The sequence below is a fragment of the Eretmochelys imbricata genome, chromosome 16 (assembly GCF_965152235.1).
Source record: "Eretmochelys imbricata isolate rEreImb1 chromosome 16, rEreImb1.hap1, whole genome shotgun sequence".
Taxonomy (NCBI): domain Eukaryota; kingdom Metazoa; phylum Chordata; order Testudines; family Cheloniidae; genus Eretmochelys; species Eretmochelys imbricata.
The window spans coordinates 8610953-8635214 of record NC_135587.1 but is presented as its reverse complement, the minus strand read 5'-3'; the positions used below and the strand labels follow the sequence as shown (position 1 = coordinate 8635214).

The following is a 24262-nucleotide window of genomic DNA, read 5'->3' as shown; positions in this document are numbered from 1 at the left end:
ATTAATGGGAGGGGGGAGCGTAAGTGCCCATCCTACCATTAAATAAGCAATGCTGCTACTGAATCGAGATTTTGGGGGAGAGAGGGAAGAGATATTTGGGAGTATTTTCATGCATTCAAGCCCCTTTAGATTCACCCATCTTCACGCTTGTTTCTTGCTTGCTCCTATCACTTAGTCTAATTGGTGCCAACAGGCTGGATGACTGGGGAACAGCTGGTTTTCATGCCAACACCTGTATTTGCAGGTCAGCAACAGGACCCACGCCTGAATTTTAGTATTAGCTATTTGCCCAGAAGTGACTGGCACCCCCACTTCCTATTAATAAAGTTTCCATCATCCAATCAGGGAAAAGAAACACCGGGCACGACTGATGTGATCACTTTCACACTACGAACCAACCCACGGGCAGAAACGTGTTTACTCAGCCAGTTATGACAGAAGTTGGTAAAAGTCAGTCTGTCTGCAGAAAGTTTGCAAGCAGAAAGACCGCTTCTCTCATTGGATAAACCATTAAATGGTGAAGGAGAAGTGCGACCCTTTAATAACGGTGCTGACTGAAAGGCTTCACCACTGTATTCCTAGAGACTCAACCTCTTTTACCCTGCAGCCGGAGAATTGATCAGACCCACCCTCCCTTCAATCTCTCTACACAGCGGCTCACGAGAGAAAGGGCAGTGTAAGCTATACGGTATGTTGCACATTTTGGGTCAAATAAATTCGACACTCTGAACTTTACCCTCATTGTGGAGGTGCCAACAGGCCAATCATCACACACTTTGCATTGCTTCCATATGATGGGGATACCCAAAACCAGGCATAGGCAACTGCACAAGAGCAATAAAATCTCATGCCCCAGTCTACATGGTGGTTTCTGTGTCCCTTCTGAGCATACGTAGATGAGTTTGTGAGATTTGCTTGGATCTTAATTCTTACTACACAGGAGCCACCAGATTTGCTCCTTCTCTTCCACAGGCTCTGATCATGGCACTCTTTCCTCTGATTGGGCGAGGCAGGCAAGAGAACAATCCCATGACTAACTGGAAAATGTTCACCTAAGGAGCAGCAGCCAACCTGCCCGCACTGCCCCCTACCCAAACCCATGCAGCCCTTCTGCTTGCTGGCTCTTCTGCTGTCTTGGAGGAAGAACAAAGACTGGGGATTATTCCCAAATCTGCCATGTCACCTGAAAAACCTACTGATTCCTTTGTGAAGGGAGAAGTGCTCATAAGTGCTTCACACACAATCACTGGCTGTAGGGCATCGGTGTTCTGAAATATAGAGGATTCACGTTCGGGAAATTCACGGGGGCAGAGACTGTTTTGTCCTATGTTTGTACAGCGCCTAGCACGCTGGGGTCCTGGCCTATGACCAAGGCACCTAGGCACTACAAAAAGACAAACAATAAATAATAATGTCTATCTGCAACAGTAGCTGTGTCAATGACCGTGGTTACACCATGGTTCTATATGGCTCCATTGTACCCCTGAACCTTTTCAAACTCTCAAACCGTTCAGGTTTTGTGGGTGGTTTGGGGGCAGAGTCCATGTCCGACTGATGGTGTAAAACCAAACAGCACAGTAACGTGCATTGGGGACAGCTTTTTTGTTCCTGGGGCCCCTAATGTAGCTGAAGTTCAAGTGTAAACTTGCCCTAAGTGTCTTCTTCAAAGCTGGTAAAGATGGGGATGCTGGTGTAAGTTCCTATGGCAAATCCTGAGATGCATTTTAAGGTAACAAAGGCAACCTCTAACCCTGTAATCGTTTTCCACTCAAGCACTTACCTCCTCCCACTTATCATCCTTAACATCTACAAAGACAAGGCAACAAATCACTGGGAGTAGAGGCCACCATTCCTTTGTCTTCACCTGGAAGGCCTGTTTCTGTATATTTAGCAGACAAATTCAACCGATTACCTAACATACTGGCTTGTTTCTTTTTATTCCTCCTCCTCCTCTTCCGGGTGGGTTTCAGCCACGGGCTGTCTGTCTTTCCTTTCCTCTTTAGCAGTTTCTTCTTGATGCTGGACTCGGAGCTCTGAATAACCAGAAAGGCCATTTGCACACAAAGCACGCCCGTACTAGTGACCCAATACTAATTTCCATCCATTTTAAGGCCCACTTACACTAACCACCCTTACATCACTCCAGTAGTGTAACTGAGAATCAGGGTTTGAAATCATCCATTTGGTGCTAAGAAGTTTCTAGAGCTTACTAGACACACACGGGCATGTTTTCCGTCATTAAAACATAAGAACTTAAGAATGGCCATACTGAGTCAGACCAAAGGTCCATCCAGCCCAGTATCCGGTCTACCGACAGTGGCCAGTGCCAGGTGCCCCAGAGGGAGTGAACCTAACAGATAATGATCTAGTGATCTCTCTCCTGCATCCATCTCCACCCTCTGACAAACAGAGGCTAAGGACAGTGCATGCTTCGCTTTCAACATACTTTTCTAGGGCAAGGTACTGGGTATACACACAGACTGAACATAGTCACTACAGAGAGAGATCACCCAGTACTCTGGAGGCCAGTCTCATCAGTGACAAATCCCGGCTGATTTATTGTTTAATGTACGTAATATGTTTATACAATATACTCCAGGGTGGGTGTTCAAAACAGTCATTAAAATTGGGAGTTGGGCATCCAAATCTCTTAGGCAGCCTTGAAAATCTAAGCCTCTAAGTCCATGTTCAAATTTAAATTGACAACCCATTAATGGCCCAACCCAACTTCCACTTCAGTCAATGAAGAGGTTTCAGATCTACATTGTCTTCCTCCTCAAAATACTCTGTATCATGCTCTACCCTCGCACTGGAACCACTCAGAAAATATCTGGTACTGAGCCCTTGCTCTCCAAGGCAGGTGCAGACTCATATTGACCAATGAGAGGAGTAAGGTACAGAGCCAAGCACTCTCTGCTGACTATACTGTGCTCCAGATGTTTAACTATAGGGACTCTTAGTCAAATGCTTCTGCCACTCATTCTTCCCTGATGGCTCATTGGGAGACCAGTGGTCACTCAGACAGCCAGGATCCAAACCGTAAAGGGCTTTACAGATCGAAATCCAACACTGTGAATTGTCCTAGAAGGGATAATGAGATACATTAAGGAACTGCACAGGAAAAGTTATTCAGGAAGCCAGAACCAAACCAATGCCAGGGTGCATTACTACTGACCAGGATCTGACCTTCCCTTCCTGTTCCAACTTAACAGAAACTATGCTTGTTGCAATTTCTTCCACCTTCAACCTTCTGCTCAGCCAGATAAACTGATTATGCAAATAACTGAGGCTAAAGATTTTCGTAAGTGACTAGTGAATCTGAATGCCTTAAAAGGGGGCCTGATTTTCAGAAGGGGTGGAGGCAGGTCAGCACTGTGTGAAAACCAAGTTCCCCTGAGACACCTCACAGTGGGCACCCAAAAAGCGCGAACATTTGGACACTGTAAAAAGGTGCAATTGTCTCCCCATTTTGCTTGAGTCAGGTGACTGTGTGTGTTGTTTATAAGCCTAAATCTCTATTCTCTGAGCTGTTCTATGGCTCAAAGGGCCCAGTGAGTGCTGGGGCCATGGATTAATGGATGAACTCAACAGTGTTCTGAAAAGGTGGGTTCAATTTCAGCTCATTTAAAAAAAAATTGTTATAGACTCCTTACAACTGCCGGGTCTGTATCTAAGGAAGAACTTAAGAGGAACCAATCAACTATTTCCATTAACATTAAATGTAAGAAGAAACTAGTCAGCACCTTGTTGAAAACAGCGAACAAGCAAAAGCCCTTTAGTGAGCATCAGAAGGCAACTGGTTCTATCACAGATCATGGACATGATGGAAAATATGGCACCCGTGTGGGTGGTTCCATTGGGTTTCAGACAGTGACTCTGTCACACTGGCAGGGAACCACGGTGCTTCTCCCTTTCTACGCTCTGCCTGAGAGAAAGATATTGCGACAGGGCAAAGATCGAAAAGAAACATCTCGCAGCCTAGCTTACCAAGTCGGATTCATCTCCATCTTCCTCCTCCTCCCCAGATTCTCCAGACTCTTGTTCCTCCTCAGATTCACCGTCTTCCATCTGTAGTCAGCATTCCCCCAAGAAGAGAAAGAGTCGGCCATGTCAGCTATTTCAAACCAAAGCACCTTCCTCACCATGCAACCACAGGGCTTCTGTCACCAAGCCCCATCCATGCTCTAGCCAGAGTGTGAACTAACCGAACTCACTTCCCAAAGCAAGAACCCCTCATCTGTTAACTCACAGCATGGGCACGTGTACTGGGGCAGGATTGGAAGCTCCACTTCCACCACAAAGAGAAGCTTTGCTACCCAGCATGAGGGTCATAACCTTCACGGCTTCCCAGAAGCAGGGCCAGCTTCATGTCTTTGCCATCTATTACAGAAAGATCCAGCCACTCAGGAGGGGTGACAAGAAAGGATAGGGTGATGTTTGGTGCATCTGATTTTTACTGCTTCAGATATAAACCCTCATGCTTCAGGATATAAAACAGCCTATAACTGAAGAGGATTAGGAAGAAACTTGCTCTTTGGTAAGTAAATTTTATGACTGTCTGCAATGGGGTTTCTGCTTCTGTTCCTCAAGCCTCTGGTTCTGGTCCCTGTCCCGAGGCTATGAGACGAAACGATACTGTATGGCAAAGCCCCAATTCCAAAATTCCTACAGCAGGCAAGGAGGAGAAGTAGCAGATCACCAGAGGCCTCTGCTCCCAAAACCCTGTTCTCTGCCACCTCAAGTGCTAAGTCCTAGAAACCTCCTCACTTCATGCTGTGAACGTTGGTTCCTCTCTTTCTCTGTCCTGTTCCCATGCACAAAAATCCCCCTTCAGCTCTTTCACGGTCACTCGAACAGCACCCAAATACCTGTCTGGCACTGTCGGCATCAGACGAGCCCTCCTTAGGGATCCTGTTGTCCTGGGAGGGAGATGCAGCGGGCTGTTCAGCTCCACGTTCATCTTCCTCTTCCAGGTCGTCAGAGTCTTCCTCTCCAGAGTCCACCTCTGTGCTCTCCCCATTCATGTGCGGGCTGATGCCAATTAGGTCCTTTTCACCCTGACACATACCCAAGTACGTAAACCAGGAAGGCCGCAGCAACCCATGCTACTGGCCTACTGCATCTAACCACAGATTCACATCATCTTCTTTGTGCCAGGCCACCTGCTATGGATTGAGCATAGGACGAGTTCTCCCTCCGAACCCAGTAAGGCTGCTAATGCACCTGGACAGAGACTTTGCCACAAGCAACCAGCTCTATCAACCTGGAGGACGAGATGCCAATGGGAGTAAAGTGGGCTCTCGTGGCAGTACAGAGCGTTAATGGCAGGGTCGCTGGCCAGCCCCGTTCCTTACTAGTAGCACTCATGAGTAAAGACTGACCAGTTAACTGAAAACATCTAATTTATTTCACAAAGGGACAGTTCTGCTGTGTCATCTCAAGGATCATGGGAGGGTTCCCCTAAAAGGAAAAGAAGTTTGACACCCAGGCTGGGATTTTCAGCTCTCACTGAATTTAATGGTAAAACTTCCCTTGCATGAACTGCAGTGGGAGCACAGTTAGGCCAGCTCTGAATCCCACCTTTCAAAATCACCTGCCTTTTTCACCTTGCAATCTCAATCACTAACACGAGGGATGACTCTCCTGAGGGCTCCAAGGCAGAAACATTTGTCAGGGTCACCTTGAGAAATCCCCGGTTCCAAGAAAATCACAGAGAAATGGGAAGCAAAAAAAATCAGAAAGGGATTGTTTTCATTTGTTCAAGGTCTCTTGCCTCATGGCACCTGAAAAGACTCCCTGTAACTGCCCATTTGCAGAACTTTCCCAACCACCAGCCTTAGAAGGGCAGGAAATTGTTACAGTGATAATACAGTTTTAGGGAATGAATTACAGATCTACAATGAGCTGCCGTATTTGCAAGCCTGCACGTGGGGTTGGTCTCCCAGTGCAAAATACACATGGATGAAAGCGTCAAGCACTTTATTCCCCCACCAAGCATGTACGTAGTAGGTCTGGCTCAGCCCTTACCTTGGCACCAGCAGTGGAATGAGTTATGCTCTTAAACATCTCGATCATCGTTCTCTGTTTTAACACTTTGGTCTTTTTCTTGGGAACCAGGCTATAGGTTCCCATTCTCCGCTTTTTCTTCCGAGATACTGCAGCAGCTGGAGGGGGGAATAAAACACAAAGCAGATTCAGGATGGGAAGGAGAAAGAGTGGAAAGCAGAAGAGATGTCATTCAAGTGCTTAAAAAATGAGGTTACAGGCAGAGAAGCAACACAGAGCACAAACATAAAGGCTTCTGGAACCCACTGCTCCACTTACAAGTCAACCAAAAAAGTCTGTGTGCAGCACACATGTGTTTCTGTCAAAGCCACAAGCTCAGCCTACGTTCTGAAATTCCCCTGCCCCACCCCCAATTCTTTCTGCTCCTTACATCACCACCTGCAATACAGATTCTCCCTCACAGAACTTAGCAGGCAGTTTTGCTGATGATGCAGGAGGCAGAATAGCATCCAGCTTGCTCACAGAGCCTACAGGAGTAATAACATATGTTTTAACCAGCAAAGTGATGAAGAATAACTTAAGAACACACAGGGAGCAGAGATATTGAATACGGAGATGGTGGTTATTTAACTTCACTTTAAACCTTGCGCCAAAGTTTCAGTTCTCTTCCTTAAACTCCTCTATTCAACCCTTAATTATGTTAGCCTCCCTCTAGCCCTCCAGACAAATCATAGATCACACCTCAATGCCTGATATTGTCTTGGGAGAATACATGTCACATGCATATTTGGTTCTGGCTCTTGAAGAATAATGTAAGCCCAGGGAAGGGCTATCCCAGGAGTCAACCTTATTGCTCTCTTGTTGTGAAGTCTCAGTTCCTTTAGAACATTCCCTTGCATCTGATCTTACTTTAAAAGTTTCACTTAAAGGATGTTAAAGAGGCTTCTCTTTAAAAGAGATGTGTTAATACAAGTTATTGTTACTACAAAGCTACACTTCATAATAAGCAGAAACCAGTAGTAAACTACCATCAGAATCCTATGAAATTGTATATTAACAGCTATAGCAATCCCAAACAAAGCCTTCGGTGTAGCAATATCCCTTGTGATAACTGAAGGGCTACAAATTTGTCTATTGTAAACAGCTTCACCCAAGAGTGTGAGTAAATGAAATGTCTGCCCATGACTGCCTTCAGCACCCAAGGGAAGGTGGGGGATTGTGATGGAAGGCACAGGTGCCATGCCCTCTACATACTTAGTGAAGCAGAACACCAAAGCTACAACAAACGGCCAATATCTGAACACCGAGGCTCAAGAAACTAGTTTACACTGGGATTTTCACTCACCCACTCCATTCTCAAACTCTTGATCTCTCAACCCTTCTAAAACTCCACCTGGCTTCTATTGCATCCCTCCATAAACACTACAGCCAGCAGAGCTGATGTCCTCCCAGTGAGGACTCAGAAACTGTGTTAGTTACAGAGAACTCCCATGGAGGGGGAGACAGCTTCAACAAAGACTGCAGGCCTAGGCCCTGAGCTATCCAAAGGCTGCAGGCTAGCACATGGTCTGTGGGAGGCAGACAGCCTTACAAGTCCTGCCAGTCTTCCTCAGTTCAAACTCCAAGAGGAGTCGATGGGAATTTGGGGTGTGAAAGGAGTGCTTTCTAATTATCGATCTTAGATGCTCAAGGAGCTTTGGTTCGTTGGGATTAGGCCTTGAAATTTCAAGCTGACTTGTGCTGTGACATATCCCTATAACTACTGTAAGTTCCGCAAATCCACAAGTAGTAAAAAACCGACAGCTGTAAAAGAAGAAGGAGGATGGGATTTTCAAAAGCATCAAAGTGATGTAGAAGCACAAGTCGTTGCAAAAAGTCAATGGGACGTGTGCACCAAAAGTGACTTGGGAGCACCCGAAAATCTTCACCCTAAATGTAAAACTGATAAGGCAACTAGATAAACACTCTGGGCCAGATCCTGATCTCAAACAATGGTGTAAATGGGGAGTAACCCCACTGAAATCAACTGAGTCAACCGAGTTTAATACTGGGAGTAACAGAGCATATTCTGGCTCTAAGCAGGCTACTATCAAATATTTTTTTCCAGCTTGGTTTAATTTAGTCTTTTTAGGCCCCACCTTCCCCCTCAAAATCAACTGACTGTGGCCAAGTCATGTTACAACATGGTTTATTCTCCCAAGTGCAGACATAAAAACATATGGTGCAACTACGTAAGACCCATGTCTCAGCCTAGGTGGTGAGATTCAGTGCTGTACCTCTAAGGAGCACAGCACAGAACTTGTAGCTCTGGGAAGAGGCGCTGAAGCAGCTTTAAGGAACCTTTATGTTCTCCCGATACTGGGATTCCCCCGGTGACCGGGGAGGCCTTCAGAATAACTCAGACACCTTATGGGCTGCAGCCCTGCCCAGAATCTCTAGTGTTGTACATTCCTGCCCCCAACGCGCTCCTTACGCCGGGGTTCCAAACGGGTCCTGGGACGACAGCTCTACTGCTGGCTTCTGCAATGCTTGCATTGGAGGAAAATCGCCTCCAACAGGATACACTGCTCGTAGGACCTCATTTAGTCTGCTCAAGCTCTTGTGTTTCTCTTAAAGGGGCTGGCACATAAAGGGGCATGGATCTCCCACTCCATAGCGAACTAGGGAAAAACCATGGTTCTCTAACATGATTTTAACACACAATAGTTTTTTCTGCCTACATTGCCCAGAATAAGTGATATTTGCTCATATTCTTGATTAAATACGTATTTGTAATGTAGGTAGGGCCCAAAGGTACAGGAGGCGTCTATGCTAGCCTCCCTCTCCCCCCCACACCAAAAATTCCCCATCACTGTTGTTCCACTCGTGCTAGCGAAGGCAAGCTGCTGGCGTTTTAACAAACACACCTCACAGCAGGTCACGGCAACACGGTGGTTAATACAACGGCAACTGCCCGGGTCTGATCCACATTGGCACTTCCGCTGGGGCGAGCAACAGAGGGGAACTCCAGGGGCAAAAGACAGTGGAGACAAGGCCACAGCAGAGCAACTTTTAGCCCCCCGCAGCCTGACAGTGTCTCGACCCAAACACAATAAAAGGGGATTTTTTTATTATTATTATTTGGCTCTGTCCTTTTTACCTGTCTGTGATTTTGTGGTGGCCACATAGCTCTGGTTCTGAGGTAGTGACTGATGAAAGCCTGGGAAAGGGGGCAACGGTGGGGGTTTGCCAAACTCCAAGACGTTTTTGTTGCCTTCCTCCTTGGATTCTTTTTGATCTCTGGTGTCTCTCGCTTCTTTGGGGTCTTTACTTGCATGCTGGAAAACAGAGATTAAAATGAGCCTCTGCATCCGGGTCAAAGGTTGCGAGTTATGTTCAAAAGGAAAAAGCACACGGGCATGCGCGTGCCCACACACACACACTCTCTCTCTCTCCCCACCTCCCGTTTGAAGAGGGATGTCTACACTCAAAGCAGAAGCAAACAGACCCAGTCATTTATCCGACTGCTTTCCCCTCCCTCACCAATTTCCTCCACAGAACATTTCTTTGCCTAATCCCTGCAGCACTCTAACAGCCCACTGCGCCTCCACTCATTGAGTACGGCTCCCTTTGAAGGCATCTAGCGGGGAAAGACTGATCCAAAGCATGTGTAAATAATGGAAAGCAGCAGATGCTATTTACACAGGCCTTTGGTCACCCCTGGAAGAGAGGAGTTAATGCAACAGCTCTGCCTGCTCCCTGACACACATCTGTAACGAGGTCCGCATGTGGGAGGGTGGATGGGCAGAGGCAACACAGTCTTCCAGAGAAGCAGTCTACTATGGTTTACAGCACTGCATGCAACACTGGAAGAAGATTGTTCTGTGGTTTTACAGCGTCTAGCACGATGAGGTTCCGGTCCACAATTGAGGCCCCTCGGTGCTATCTAATAAAGGCAGTAAACAACAACACGGAGGGGGAAAAGAAGGAGTTTCACTGTTTTTCATGACATGGAGATGCAAACCAAAGGCTTGGATAAAGCTTGTCTAGTAGCTACAGCAGAGACTGATCTCCAGGATTCCTAGGGCGTAATTCCCTGTTGCCTTGCTCCTTGGGCCCTCAATTACACCAGCACAGAGTGGGCGTAGAATGTGACCATTTTGATGCGGTAGCATTTTACGCTGGCCTTGGTCTGCTCAATATTGGCCCATTCAAACTTCTCTGTGCCACTGCTAACCCAGCCGACAAGGGGGTTAGATACCAAATGGGCCTCAGAGGGGAAGTAGATAGTGAAGCGCAAGGTTCTTTGGCGAACGGTTCTACAGAAATCCTAAAGCACTGTTATAAGATCACAAGCTTTGGGATGACAATGTTTTGATGCTGCTCCATTTGGGAGAGGGACGCTTCTGGCACAGGAGCTCTGGACCAAGAGCTAAAACGCCCAAACAGAAAAAGGAAGCCAGACAAGGAAGACTTTTTTAAGGTCCTTTTAAGCCTAGGATCAGGGACCCATTCTCAGATGCTGCTTTCAAGTAACATGACCTTGAGAAAAAAGGGAGAAATGATGGATTCCTCTAATCACAGCTCTGCCAAAGGAGCACTGCTGGCAGGAAATGAGAAACTGGTCACAGATTTCAAGGCCAAAAGGGGTCATTAAGATCAAGTCTGACCTGCATGAAACAGGCCACCGAATTCCCCCTAATTTCCAGCATCAAGCCCAAAACTGCTGGTTGAGCACAACACGTCTTTTCGAAAACTAGCGAGTCTTGATTTAGAGACTCTGAGCAATGGAGAAGCCACCACATTCCTTGGTAAGTTGTTCCAGTGGTTCATGACCTTCACTGTTCAGAAAAAAAACAGTTACTTACCTTCTCGTAACTGTTGTTCTTTGAGATGTGCTGTTCACGTCCATTCCACATTAGGTGTGCGCACGTTGCATGCCCGAGCATCGGAAACTTTTCCCCTCAGTGGCTCCCAGTGGGCCAGTGGGACCCTCCGAGGGGCGAGAAGGTAAGTAACAGTTACGAGAAGGTAAGTAACCGTTTTTTCTTCTTTGAGTGCTTGTTCACATCCATACAACATTAGGTGAATCACAAGCTTACCTCTGGAGGAGGGTAGGAGTCACTGAACAACCGATTGGAGGACCAGGTGTGCACCGAGGACCAGGTGGCTGCTCTGCAGACCTCCTGGATCAGGACCTGTGCCAGGAAAGCAGTGGAAGTTGCTTGCGCCCTGGTTGAGTGGGCCATGACCGCCGGGGCCGGAACACCTGTGAGCTCATAGCACGCCCGGATGTAGGTTGTTATTCAAAGACGAGATCTGCTGTGCCGACATCGGGAGGCCTTTCATCCTCTAGGCTATGGCCATGAACAGCTGCGCAGATTTACGAAAGGGTTTGGTGCGCTCCAAATAGAACGCCAGTGCTCGACGGACATCCAGGGTGTGTAGGCTGCGGTGACTCGGGTCCGTATGGGGTTTTGGAAAAAACACCGGCAGACAAATGTCCTGGCCCAAATGGAATTGGGAGACCACTTTAGGGAGGAACTTGGGGTGCGGTCGGAGCTGCACCTTATCCTTGTGAAACACTGTATATGGTGGCTCAGAGGTGAGAGCCCTCAGCTCAGACACCCTTCTGGCTGAGGTAATGGCCACCAGAAATGCCACCTTCCAGGAAAGGTGGAGGAGGGAGCAGGTAGCAAGGGGCTTGAAAGGGGGTCCCATGAGTTTAGAGAGGACCAAGTTAAGGTTCCAAGGAGGGACTGGGGAGCATGAGTACAGAAACATCCTCTCCAATCCTTTAAGGAACCGTCCCACCATTGGGTGGGAAAACACCGAGCCCTCCGAAAACCCCGGATGGAAGGCGGAGATGGCCGCCAGGTGCACTATGAGTGAAGACAGGGTCAGCCCCTACCGCTTGAGGTGCAGAAGACACTCGAGAATGGCTTGCACCGGGGCCTGGCACGGCTGCACCTTTCGGGGCTCGCACCAACAGGAGAACATTTTCCACTTGGCCATATAGGTAGCCCTGGTGGAGGGTTTCCTATTGAAAAGCAGAATCTGCTGCACAGGAAGGAAGCACTGGCTCTCCAAGGCGTTTAGCCACAGAGCTTCCACGCCGTCAGGTGTAGTGACTGCAGGTCGGGGTGGAGAATCCACCCACCGTCCTGCGTGATGAGGTCCCGGTGTAGGGGCAGGACTACCGGGGCCTCCACTGACAGCTCTAGGACCAGTGCTGGCGGGGCCATGCCGGGGCGATGAGGACGACCACTGCCCTGTCCCTGCGTACCTTGAGCAGGACCTTGTGTACCAAGGGGAGCGGGGGAAACGCATACATCAAGCCCCCTCCCCACAGGATTGCAAACGCGTCTGCGACTGAGCCCGGGCTGTGGCCCTGGAATGAGCAGAACCACGGGCACTGGGCGCTGTCCCTGGTGGCAAACAAGTCTACCCGGGGAAACCCCCACCTGCGGAAGAGTGAAAGCACGACGTCTGCTCTGAGCATCCACTCGTGCATGCGATAGAACCTGCTGAGGTAGTCCACCAGTTCATTTCGCACCCCTGGGAGATATGACGCCTCGAGGAGAATGGCGTGGGCTATACAGAAGTCCCAGAGGAGGAGAACCTCACGACAGAGCAGTGAGGAACGGGCCCCGCCCTGCTTGTTTATATAAAACATGGCAGTAGTGTTGTCTGTCAGAACTGTCACACTGTGACCACTCAGATTGGCGTGAAAGGTCTGGCAGGCTGGACGAACCGCCCTGAGCTCCTTCACATTGACATGAAGCAACTGCTCTGCTCCGGACCACAAGCCCTGAGTCCTGAGGTCCCCCTTTGGCCTTGGGGATGAGGAAGTACCGGGAGTAGAAACCTTTCCCCCTTAGGCCGTGCGGCACCACCTCTACTGCCCCCGCCAGCGAGCGAACCGCCTTCTCTAGGAGATACTCGTGAGAGGGGTCCCTGAAGAGGGACGGGGAAGGAGGGAGCGAAGAGAATTGCAGCGAGTACCTGTTCTGTACCGTGCGTAAGACCCAACGGTCCGACGTAATGCTGGACCACGCACGGGAGAAACGGGCCAGGCGGTTCAGGAAACAAGGGGACGGATCCGGTGACTGGTCTGGTACGCTGTCCTCGAGTGCACCTTCAAAAGCCTGGTTTAGTGCCCGGCTGGGACTTGTGTGGGACCTCGGTTCTGGCCCGGTACATTATTATTGTTATTATTGCGCTGTCGCCTGTTATCCCTGCCTCGCCTACGGGAAGGCTCATGCCTATGACGAGGCTGGTACTGTCGTTGAGGGGGAGGCTGCGGCTTAAAGGGCTTCCTCTGCATCACCGGGGTGTGCATACCCAGCGACTTAAGTGTAGCCCTTGAGGCAATGCAGCCTTGCGTCTGTCTGGTCCGAAAAGAGCCCGGACCCTTCAAAGGGGAGGTCCTGGAGTGTGCTCTGGACCTCAGGCGGCAGGCCTGACTCCTGCAGCCACACCGAGCGCCTCATGACCACACCCGACGCAACTGTTCTGGCTGCCGCATCTGCTGAATCCAGGGAGGCCTGGAGAGAAGTCTTAGCCACTGTCTTGCCCTCGTCCACCAGGGCCATAAACTCCTGTTGGGAGTGAAACTTCCGCACCGCTGCCCAGGAGTTAAAATTATGCCTGTTGAGGATGGCCTGCTGGTTCGCAATCCTCAACTGAAGGCCCCCCGACGAGTACACCTTTCTGCCAAAAAGGTCCAGGGGTTTTGCCTCCTTGGCCTTAGGTGCCAGGGCCTGCTGACCATGGCGCTCCCTTTCATTCACCGCCGAGACCACCAAGGAGCACGGACTTGGGTGCAAAATAGGAATTCGTAGCCCTCTGACGTGGTGAAGTACTTGCACTCCACACCCTTGGCCGTTGGAGCACTGGAGGCCGGGGTCTGCCGTATAGTCCTATAATTCGATTGGATGGTCTTAATGAGCGGGAGCGCTATTCTAGATGGACCTTCGGGGCTCAAAATGTCCACCATGGGGTCCTCCTGCTCAACCGTCTCCTCGGCCTGCAGCCCCAAGTTTCGGGCAACCCTATGCAGTAGCTCCTGGTGGGCTCTGCGGTCTATGGGTGGAGGGCCGGACACCGCTGTTCCCGCCACCGCCTCATCCGGGCATGACGAGGAAGTTAGCAGCTGGTCCTCCTGCTCCCCTTCTCCCACGGAAGGGGCCTCTGGCTCAGGCTGGGGTGGAAGACCTCGGGATGGCATCAGACTCGGTGCTCGTCTCTCCGGTTACCCTGGGGGGATGCTGGAGGCCTGGATACTGTGGCTTCCTGCGCCATCGGGAGTCGGTGCGGGGACCAGGACCACTGCACCGAATAACTCGCCCTGGACGGGGCCCCTTGGCACTGTTGATAGGCCGAAGGAGTCCAGAAGGGCCAATGACCTGGTGCCCCCCATTGGGGGTGCCACCCCGTCTGAGGGTCCTTGCTGTCCGAAGCACGGCGTGTGTGACTGTAATGGCCGGAGTTGGTGCCAGACTGCGGCGACGCCGACCGCGAAGGCCACGGCGGTGCCAACGATCTGTGCCAGCGTGAGGTCGACAAGCGGCTCCTAACGGAACGGGAGCGAGACCAGTAGCGATATCCACGGGACCGGGATTGGACCGGCGCTGGCATTCTCGGGACTGGGACCGGCGCCTGCGGGAGTCCTCCGGCGAGGGCTGTCTCGACTTCTCCCGGTGCCGGTCTCTAATTGATGCCAGGGATCGTGCCTCATCCGTAACTTCCTTGCTCCAATCCACTCCCGGAACCACCGAGACTTCCTTCTGAGCCGCGGGTAACTGGGAGTCCGCAGACGCGGAGCTCGACCGGGACCAACTCCGGGGGTGGTGCCAGGACAGTGTTCTCGAACGGCACACCCTTGCCAGCTTGCTCCTCGATGACACCCGTAGCATGGGTGCCGGAGGATTCTCCCTGTATAGGAGGGGGCTCGTTGCTGACAGCTCAATGAGGTCCTTTGCCGCCTCAAAGGTGCCAGGCGTGGAGGGCTGATCCATTAAGTCCCCGACCCCATTGTCTGCACTGAGCTCACTTAGACCTGGGCTCGGTGGGACTTGTGGTGCTGGAGCCGCCGGTGCCGGTACAGCGGCCTTTCCACTCTTATCGGCGCTCGGGGCCTTGGAAGGCGCCGGCCTCCTATGCGGGGAACGTCCACGCATTCCTTTTGGCTGCGCCATGGGCTGCACCAGGGAGGACGAGCGGTGCCAGGGCCTAGTCTGGCGCTGTAGGGCTGACATTTTTCGGTGTTGAGCCGGTCCCAGGTCTCCCGACGGCTCTACGCACCGAGGAAGCCGGAGCCGGTGTTGGGCGCTTCGGGCCCGGTGGCTGTAATGTGGCTTCCATCAACAACGGCTTTAAATGAAAGTCTCTTTCTTTCTTTGTTCTTGGCTTGAACGCCTTGCAAATCTTGCACAGCTCAGTCTGATGTTCTTCCCCCAGGCAAAACGTAGACATGAGCCGTGGGGGTCACTAATTGGCATAGGCTTGTGGCACGTGCACAAGCCTTAAACCTGTGGGCCTGGGGCATGCCCTGCAGCCCGGGGTGGGTGCTGGAAGCCTCCAAGCACCTAATCACTTAAGTGCCCACAACAAAGTGTATGCGAACTAACTGATAACAGCTATCTATAAGAGAAAGGCTAAGGGACTGCTCTCGCACAAGAGAGAGAGGTTGTTCCAACACCGCACAGACGATAAGAAGGAACTGGAGGGGGTTGGGCGGCAGGGGTATATATGAACGGCGCAATGGTGCCATTCGGGGGGCACCACAGGGAGCCGCTAAGGGAAAAAGTTTCCGACGCTCGTGCACACAACGCGCGCACACCTAATGTGGAATGGACGTGAACAAGCATTTGAAGAAGAATTAGAGGTTGTGTCTTTCTCTGCTCGATTAAACAACCCTCCAGCACCAGAAATTTTTTCCTGGTGTAGATACGCACAGCGCATGATCAAGTCACCTCTTCATGTTATCTCTGTTACATGGATAAATTAAATTAAATGTAAGAAGCTCAAGTTTTCAAAACCTCAAATCATTCTTGTGGGTGGCCCTTTCCAATTTTTCTACATCCTTTCTAAATTGTGAATACCAGAATATAAGTCTTCCAATATTAGTCTCAGCAATGCCATATATGTCTGCTCAATATTCCCCATTTATACATCCAAGGATCATGTAAACCCTATTAGCCACAGCATCACACTGAAAGCTTGTATCAGTTGGTTATCTACCTTGGCTCCTAAATCCTTTGAAGAATCATTGTTTTCCAGAATACAGTCTCCCATCTGGTAAATATGTCCTATATTCTTTGTCCCTAAATGTATGACCTTGCACTGGGCTACAGTCAAACGTATCTTCATCTGGATGGATGGATGGACTGAAAACATTGAGAATTGTCAACTAGATCACAGAAGAATGGAGGCAAGAGTTTGCCAGGACCAACACAAAGAATTAATTAAAAAGAAATATGCTATTAGCTTTGTTTTCCTGTAATTACAATAGAGAAGTAACTAAGGTATCTCAGTTACTGCTGCATGGTAGCTGTTGGCAAATAGCGACTTTTAATGTCAATCCCACAGAATAATGTGAAAACTGAATTAGGTCTTGTAAGATTTGAATTACTGTAACTCCAGTGGGTAAGGAACTCCCTGAACCTACTATCTGGAGACACATACCTCAATACTAAACAGACAGAAAGCATTTAACTGGAGCAATGCTACTGGTTCTCTCTTGGGAAGCCTGACTAGATAGAAGATTTTAGCAGCCTCAGTGAGGACAATCCTGGATATAAAACATTAGGTTAACAAGGATCAGCAAAGAAATGAAAGCATGAACAATTTTCTCTCCCTTCCCCAAACTCGGCCAGACGATGGGAGAAGAGAAAGGCAGAAGAAATAAGGCATTGCCCTTCCTTGTTCCTGCTACGAAACTCGTGCTTTCTGCAAGATCATTATACATGTTCTATGGATAATTCCACTTGGAACTTTTCCATTTCTAATTGCTATAAATTCTATTCGTTCCTCTGGTGCAATCCCTGGAAACCAGTGTGGAACTGTACCCTACAGCAGTTTCTTGTGCTCTGTCCTGTCCAATCATAAATGTTTCCAGAGGAGACTTTCACAGCCCACCTCATCTTGCCATGGAGTTTCTCCTGACAGTCAAACTAAAATGTCCTTAGTCTTATCTAGCAGTCCCAGAGCTGGCTCAAGCAACACTATTCAATTGCACCCTTCACTGCCATGCAAATGCTCTAGCATGCAACTGCCACTCTGCACTTGACCAGAATTGCTCTGCCAAAACAGATGAGTTGCAAGTGTCTGCACTATTCAGATCTTCTCTCTTGCCCACATGCATCTCTCAGTTGGGAATCTTGTGGGAGAAAGGTTCTCCTGTTTCTTCTGACACATGCTTTGCTTCTTCCTTGTAGGCTCTGTGGTGCTGCAGCAGAACTGTGTCACACACAATGCAGTGTTGTCAGCTGTAACTGTAGAAGTCACTACCTGAGGCTTTGAGCCAGGTAAAGTTCCCTTCCTTGCTTTTTAACACAAAGAAATAGAGAATACAGTTCAGTGCTATGGCTAGGAGCAGGGACATTGTCGGGAAAATTTTAAAATAAACCCCACACACTTAGCTAAAGTGAATTTACGACTGGGGAGAAAAACATCAGCATAGAAAGGGAGGGCTTCTATTGCAGAAGAGGCAGAGCAGGTACAAAGAACATGTTACAGATAGTATGATAGCCTATGGGCCTGACCCCTATTCTGGAAGGACCCACATCCTCTAATGCATCTCAGGGCATGTCTACACTACAAATGTAAGTTGAGTTAAGTTGACATACAGCCACCGCAGTAATTACTGCGGTTTTTCAAGTCCACAAGACCCTCCTTCTATCGGTGGTGCGCGTCCTCACCAGGAATGCTTGCACTGGCTTAACAGGGGCAGCGTGGGCGGCTGCCACCCAGGCTCTCAGCTCAACGTGGAGCTCCCCACTGGAAGCCCAGCTCCCACCCAGGCTCTCAGCTCCTGGCAGCCAGGCTCCAGCTGGCTAGCTCCACAGGGAGTGAGGTGCTGAGAACCCGGGCGGCAGCCAGGCTCGCATCTGGAGCCACCCACCCACCCCTTGGTGCCAGCCTGACCTGTGAGCCTGGCGAGCGATCTACAGCACAGAGCCTACCAGCTTTTCTTGTCAATTTCACGGCTGCCTCAAGCTGAGAGCAGCAGTGGGTCTCACAGCAGAAGCTGTGAAATTGACAAGAAAGGCTGATAGGCTCCATGCTGTGAAACTGAGCCCAGCCCCAGGCTACACTGGGGCTGTCACCCTGAGCTGGAGGGCAAGAGTTCCAGCTGAGAGCCTGGTGGCCAGCCAGGCTCAATTTCATAGTAGGGAGCGCACCAGCCTTTCTTGGCAATTTCACAGCTCCAATTATGAGGCCCAGGTGCAGAGCAGAGCTGTGAAATTGATAGCCAATAGCCTGTGTAAGGGAGGCAGTGTCTACACAGACACGGCGTCGTCCTAACTACCCTGCCAAAAGCCCTAAACCTCTCGTGGAGGTGGAGTTATGTCGGTGTAGTAGGGTACTTATATCAGCAGGAGCAAGGCTGTAGTGTAGATACGGACATAATATGGTCAACATAAGATGCCTTACGTCGACCTAACCCTGTAGTGTAGACTAGGCCTCAGTCTTCATTCAGTCATTGGCTTCACAATGACAAGCGTCCTAACTCTGATGTGCTCACCTATCCACCAAAAACCAGCTCATTTCACTGAAGTCATCAAGCAGCAGTTATTATAGCTGGCCTGGACTTTCTGCCGACTGCTGACCTGGGGCAGCATATGAACTGGTGACCTAGAGGTGAAATGCTCTACAGTGATTGATAACAGGATGCAGAGAGATCATTAGTAACGCCTGCTGCGTGGCCTAATGCCCCACTACCTTCTCTCCCAGGCAGAGGACTTGAGAGGTTACATCCAGTTTAATACTATCCAAAGCTGGGAAAGTACGAAGAGAGGGATTCTCGAACGTTAGCCTGGGAGCAAGGACAAAGCTGATGGTGAGTAATTTACCAGCCAATATTCCTTCATCCAGTTTGCCATCGTCAAGTCCTAACACGAGTCTGACTCATTTCCTGAAAGTCCAAATTCCTCCCCTTCGTGTGGCTGATGTATTGGATTTCCCCTTTGGAATTCTGAGAGCAGGTGAAAGTAAGACCATGTCACTTTACTAGTACAGGAACTAGTATACGATCCCAGCCACATCAGCAGAGCTGGGCTTTGTACCCTTATAGTAAAACCATACTCGAGGGAAACTGGCTATAGAGAAAAGTGCATATACACTAGGGGCTACTGCCTGCACAGCTATGCTGGTCAGCGAGCACAACTCATCACAACCCAGACCAACACAACTATGCCCACGGAAGCCTCTAATGCAGACCTGGCCTCAGTGAGAGACTTTAGCTCTGGTGAAAGATTCAGGATAAACAAACCTGGAGTCTGAGGTGCTTCTTTTATCCACAGGATAGGATAAGCTAATTTGCCCTGACCCTGACCTTGAGTGGCCACCTCCTAAGAAGTGAAATGGCTATGCAACTTTCATAGCCTGGGCAGTGGTAGGTTTATTTGCGGAGAACGCCAATAAGGGGATGAATGCTAATTGTGTGTACATTTAATGCTACAGACCCTTAGCCCTGGAACCTGGACTGAAATCATCTTTCATGTAGGTTCATCAGAGAGCATAACAACATTCAGCTGACACCTAGTCTGATGGGATTTAAACTGGCAGCCTAGAGGTTAAAAGCTCTATATCTCATTTCCAGTGCACTAATCCATCCAGTCCGGCACTATAGCTGAAGCCTTGAACTCTGTCCCCTGACTACACAGGATAAGAGGACAAGTACATACAGAGCTGGAGTAGGTCAATAATGATGTAGGCTTGTTGAATCCACAGCAATTTTATTTATTGTTCTCCTGAAAGAGTTTTGGCCATGGGGCTCTTTTTTTGTTTGTTATTTTTATAAAGGAGTTAAAAAAAAATCTAAGACTGGTTCTACTCTCATTTATATCTCACAGAGAGAGAGAGAAAAGTGGTCAGAATATCCCTACACTGTGTCAGATATTCAGTCTCTTGGGGCCATTACTGTCTGGCGTAACTTAGGGCAGCCCCCAGGCTATCCTAACACCACATAAAGAGAAAGCAGTGTACAGAGTAGCATCAAGATCCATTGAAGTTAACAGAGTTACACCAGGCAGAGGAAAAAATTGATGTGGAGGAACACGTTCTAAATCAGTGGTTCTCAACCTTTTTTCATTTGCGGACCCCTAAAAAAATCTCGAATGGAGGTGAGGTGCGGACCCCTTAGGAAATCTGCTGTCTGTATATATAGTTGAATTCTGTTCAGTCAGTTTTCAGTCTAAGTCTTTCACAGACCCCTTAGACATAGTCCATGGACCCAATCACAGGTTGAGAACCACTGTTCTAAATAATGCATTTTCCCATTGAGCGTCAGTTACACTTCACATGAGAGGCCACAGATTTATTCTCCCATGTAAGGCATTGTGGAGGCAGTCAGGGAGCCAAGGGAAGACACACTGAATTCTAGCATTGGTTTCAGAAGATGCCCAGATCTAAACACAGAGGAGGCAGGATTGAACGGGATCTTCTCTCTATGCCTCAGGAGAGCAGATGAGAAAGCTGATGAGAAAGATGTCAGAACAGGAGCACACTTATGTCACTTGAGATGAAAGATTCATTGTATAGCTGAATGCGAGTGCTCTCTATACTTTAATGGGATTGATTAGGTGTGTGTTATTAGCATGCAGCTCCCTTAGAACAGATGGGGAAGTTATTAAAAACGGCAAAGACCGAGTACCCTCAATTCTTCCAGAAGCAAAGTGATTAATTAAGCCCTGTGCTAGCAGGGCACACAGCTTTCTGCCCAGAACCAGACAATTTAGAGGCCCTTCGTTACCAACCAAGTTACTAGCAAGGAAAGAAAACAAAACCAAAAATGTATCACTGTGTCAGTGACAATACACTGGTAAATATCCTCCAGCACAAATCATTTAACAAGAGGGCAGCTTCAGAGAGCACATCAGCAGGATCTTGCCATTCATCCTCGACATCCAATATACCCATCTCTGGTTTACACATATAAGCTCTCTTTCAGACTGGGCTGCATGCCACATTTATCAGTAAAACATAAGGCTTCAGGGACTTCCGTCTCCAACACTATCAGCCAGGGGCTTGAATACCTAACTAACTAGCCAGGGGACTAACCCCATTAGCCAGAGCAGCCAGGTCCGGGGCAGCACTCAGTAAGAAGCCCATCTCCTTTCCTTTCCTTCTCCAGATGCTTGGGCCACAAGATTCCAACCAACATGCTGCCTCTGGACCTTACAGTCAGGGCCCCATCTTGCAGATCAACCTCTGATAATTGGCATTAGTGTAAATGAGATTCAAGCCCAGATTATCAAGCCAGTAAAATCTATCATGAACTACACTAAAAAGCTGCTTCACCAACGCTGAAGGACCGTAACACTGAAGCTACGCATTTACATTAGGGTTAGCAGAGAATTACCATTTTCTTTATCGAAATTCAAACATGCGTAGAGGGTTTGGTGGTGGCCCAGCATATGAACGTTAACCTGGAACCGTACAGATGAGGACACTGCAAAGCTAACTATCCATAGCAAACAAGCCACAGTACTTAGACTCCTAATGGCACTCTTAGACCGGGTCTACATGTAAAGTTGCACCTACCAAACTAAGGCTACGTCTACACTACCACTTACGTCAGCAAAACTTATGTCGCTCAGAGATGCGAAAACACACCTCCCTGAGTGACAAGTTTCGCTGGCATAAGTTGTAGTGTGTACAGAGCCATGTTGGTGGGAGACCTCTCTCCCACTGGCACAGAGCAGCTACATGGGAGATCTTACTGCAGCGCAGCTGCATCGGTACAGCTGTTCCGCTGTAAGGTCTGGAGTGTAGACATAGCCCAAAGACGTGATTTTAGACTGATTTCATTAAAGCTGAACCGTGTGTGTGGACACCCTTATATCAGTTTAAACTTGGCTTATATTGGTTTAGCTTGCCATACAAGTTAAAGAGATACAAGTCATGTTTAAACCAGTAAAATAGCATCCACACACAAAATTGCTCCATTTTAACGTCAGTTTAAAAACTGATTTAGAGCTTGTCTACATAGCATTGTTAACTTCGGGTTGTCTACACTTGAAAGGTAATGGGAATTCATTTAGGGTGTGAATTTAAAGTATAATAGCTATTTGGAATAACTCCAAGTGTGGACATTCTTGTTCCAGAATAAGAGTGCCCAGAAATGGAGTTATTCAAGAACAGCTATTGCACTTTAAATTCACACTCTACCTTAATTCGCATTAATTTTCAAGTGTAGACAAGCCCTTAATTTACGTTAAACCAGTGCAATTCAGTCTTTAGACAAATCCTTAGGAGCATTTATAATTAGATCTCATTCTTTTCTTCACAGCTGTTTGGCTTAATCTACATTTTTTGGTTATGTACAGTTCATTTTCCTTCAGGAAACACTATCCTTTCTGCTCTCATGGGATGTTCCTCTTGAAAGACAATCACTTCAATCAGGATTCCCCCATGTTCTGACAGTTCTATTCTCTGCAAAACTAGAGCATTCAAAAATATGAATGCATCCTCGATGCTCACTGGCTGGCGATTTGTAATTGTCTATTCTTAGTTAGTCAACTGCGAGAACTCCCTAGGACTCTCTGAACATGTGGACTTTATAGGAGAGCATGGAAGGGGTTTGGTACCAGGCTGTAATATTACTTACCACTGATATAACAAACAACACTTTGTAATGACAGCATCTTTTGCCCGGGGCCCTTCAAGGGATTTGCATCACCATTATCCCCGTTTTATGGAAAGGGAAACTGAGGCACGGGGAAGAAAAGTGATTTGCCTGAGGTCATGTACTAAGTCTTCCATCGACCTTGTACTGTCTACACTTGGAGATAGGTTGGCTTAAGTACATCACTCACAGATGTGGATTTTTCACACCTGAGGTAAGTACCTGGGTCAACTTAATTTTTAGTTTAGACCCGACCCCAGTGTTAGGAACAGAACCTAGGTCTCCCGACTCCATTCCTGATCTAACCACAAGACAACACTGCTTTTTGTATTTCAATAGATAAAATACGAGGAGGGTTTTACTATCCAAGTTCTTAGGCTCTTCTAGAGTTGTGAAAATGAAGTTAAGTTTGATAAGGGGTTTAAATTTTCATGCCAGTGGGGCAGAGTATGGGGTTCTTTACGCAGAAAATATATGATCAGCAGAAGCATTCTGAAAGCATTTGAGCCTAAAACATACAACCAGCTTCCTTTTGGCCCATTTCCTCCTCTTCCAAAGTCTTTCATGTGCCTGATGAAGATGTAGGCAGACTAAGCAGAAAAAAAACCCTCTCACGTGGGGTAAAAGATGCAAGGACGTGGGTGCAACACAGTGGCTGGTCTGAGTCTTTACAAATATCAGTATTTTAAAACAAAATCACCATAACTATAGCAATGAAATCTACAGCTGTTTTTTGGTCCCTAGCTGCTTTTTTGGTTCTGAAAGTGACTCCCTGGTAGAGAAACACCCAATCTCCACCTGTTTTGTTTCTACCAACAACCTCCCAATTCACACAGAAAGGGGATGCCAAGTTTGCTTGAGGGGGACTGAAGTCCAAGAAGCAACTCTCTCTTCCCAACAGATTTTTGCAAAGGCTAGGGAAAAAGATTCTACAGTTTGAGGACTAAGAAATCCTAATTTTCTCCTATCCTTGGGTCACGCAACACAAGGATCTAGCAGGAATAAAACAACACTCTAAACATGAAAACATGGAAGTGCAGTCTTCTATCCCCTCATCTGCTGCATGATCTCCAAAGGGTAAAGACTTATTGCTAAGGCTGTGCCACCTGCAACTTAGGTGCTTTACTTATCAAGTGGGAAAGGCAGGTGTGATGGTGGAGTCTGATACTTTAAAAGACACTGAGGGCAGGTCTTTACTGCCCGCCAGATCAGCGGGTAGAGATTGATCTATCGGGGATCGATTTATCGCGTCTCATCTAGACGCGATAAATCGATCCCTGAACGTGCTCCCTGTCGACTCCAGAACTCCAGTTCGCGAGAGGCGGAAGCGGAGTCGATGGGGGAGCAGCAGCGGTCGACTCGCCGCCATCGTCACGGCCATGTAAGTCGACCTAAGATAAGCCGACTTCAGCTACACTATTT

The 24262-nt window shown here is 48.4% G+C and overlaps 1 protein-coding gene across 14 annotated transcripts in view; it reads right to left on the bottom strand.

Annotated features, from left to right (window-relative positions):
- The window catches only part of EHMT1 (euchromatic histone lysine methyltransferase 1), a 169291-nt gene that overhangs the window by 50936 nt on the left and 94093 nt on the right, over nucleotides 1-24262 (bottom strand). For 13 of the 14 annotated variants that reach the window (XR_013348172.1, XM_077835752.1, XM_077835753.1 and 10 more), the window contains 5 exons: nucleotides 9146-9323; nucleotides 6028-6164; nucleotides 4869-5057; nucleotides 3988-4068; nucleotides 1913-2033 (listed from right to left, as the gene is read on the bottom strand). Coding sequence is in view for 13 of the 14 variants with exons in the window: in XM_077835752.1 (XP_077691878.1) it covers nucleotides 1913-2033; nucleotides 3988-4068; nucleotides 4869-5057; nucleotides 6028-6164; nucleotides 9146-9323 (706 nt within the window). In the remaining variant the exon portion in view is untranslated. The remainder of the gene's footprint in view (nucleotides 1-1912; nucleotides 2034-3987; nucleotides 4069-4868; nucleotides 5058-6027; nucleotides 6165-9145; nucleotides 9324-24262) is intronic. The other variant, XM_077835749.1, reaches the window with a different exon arrangement.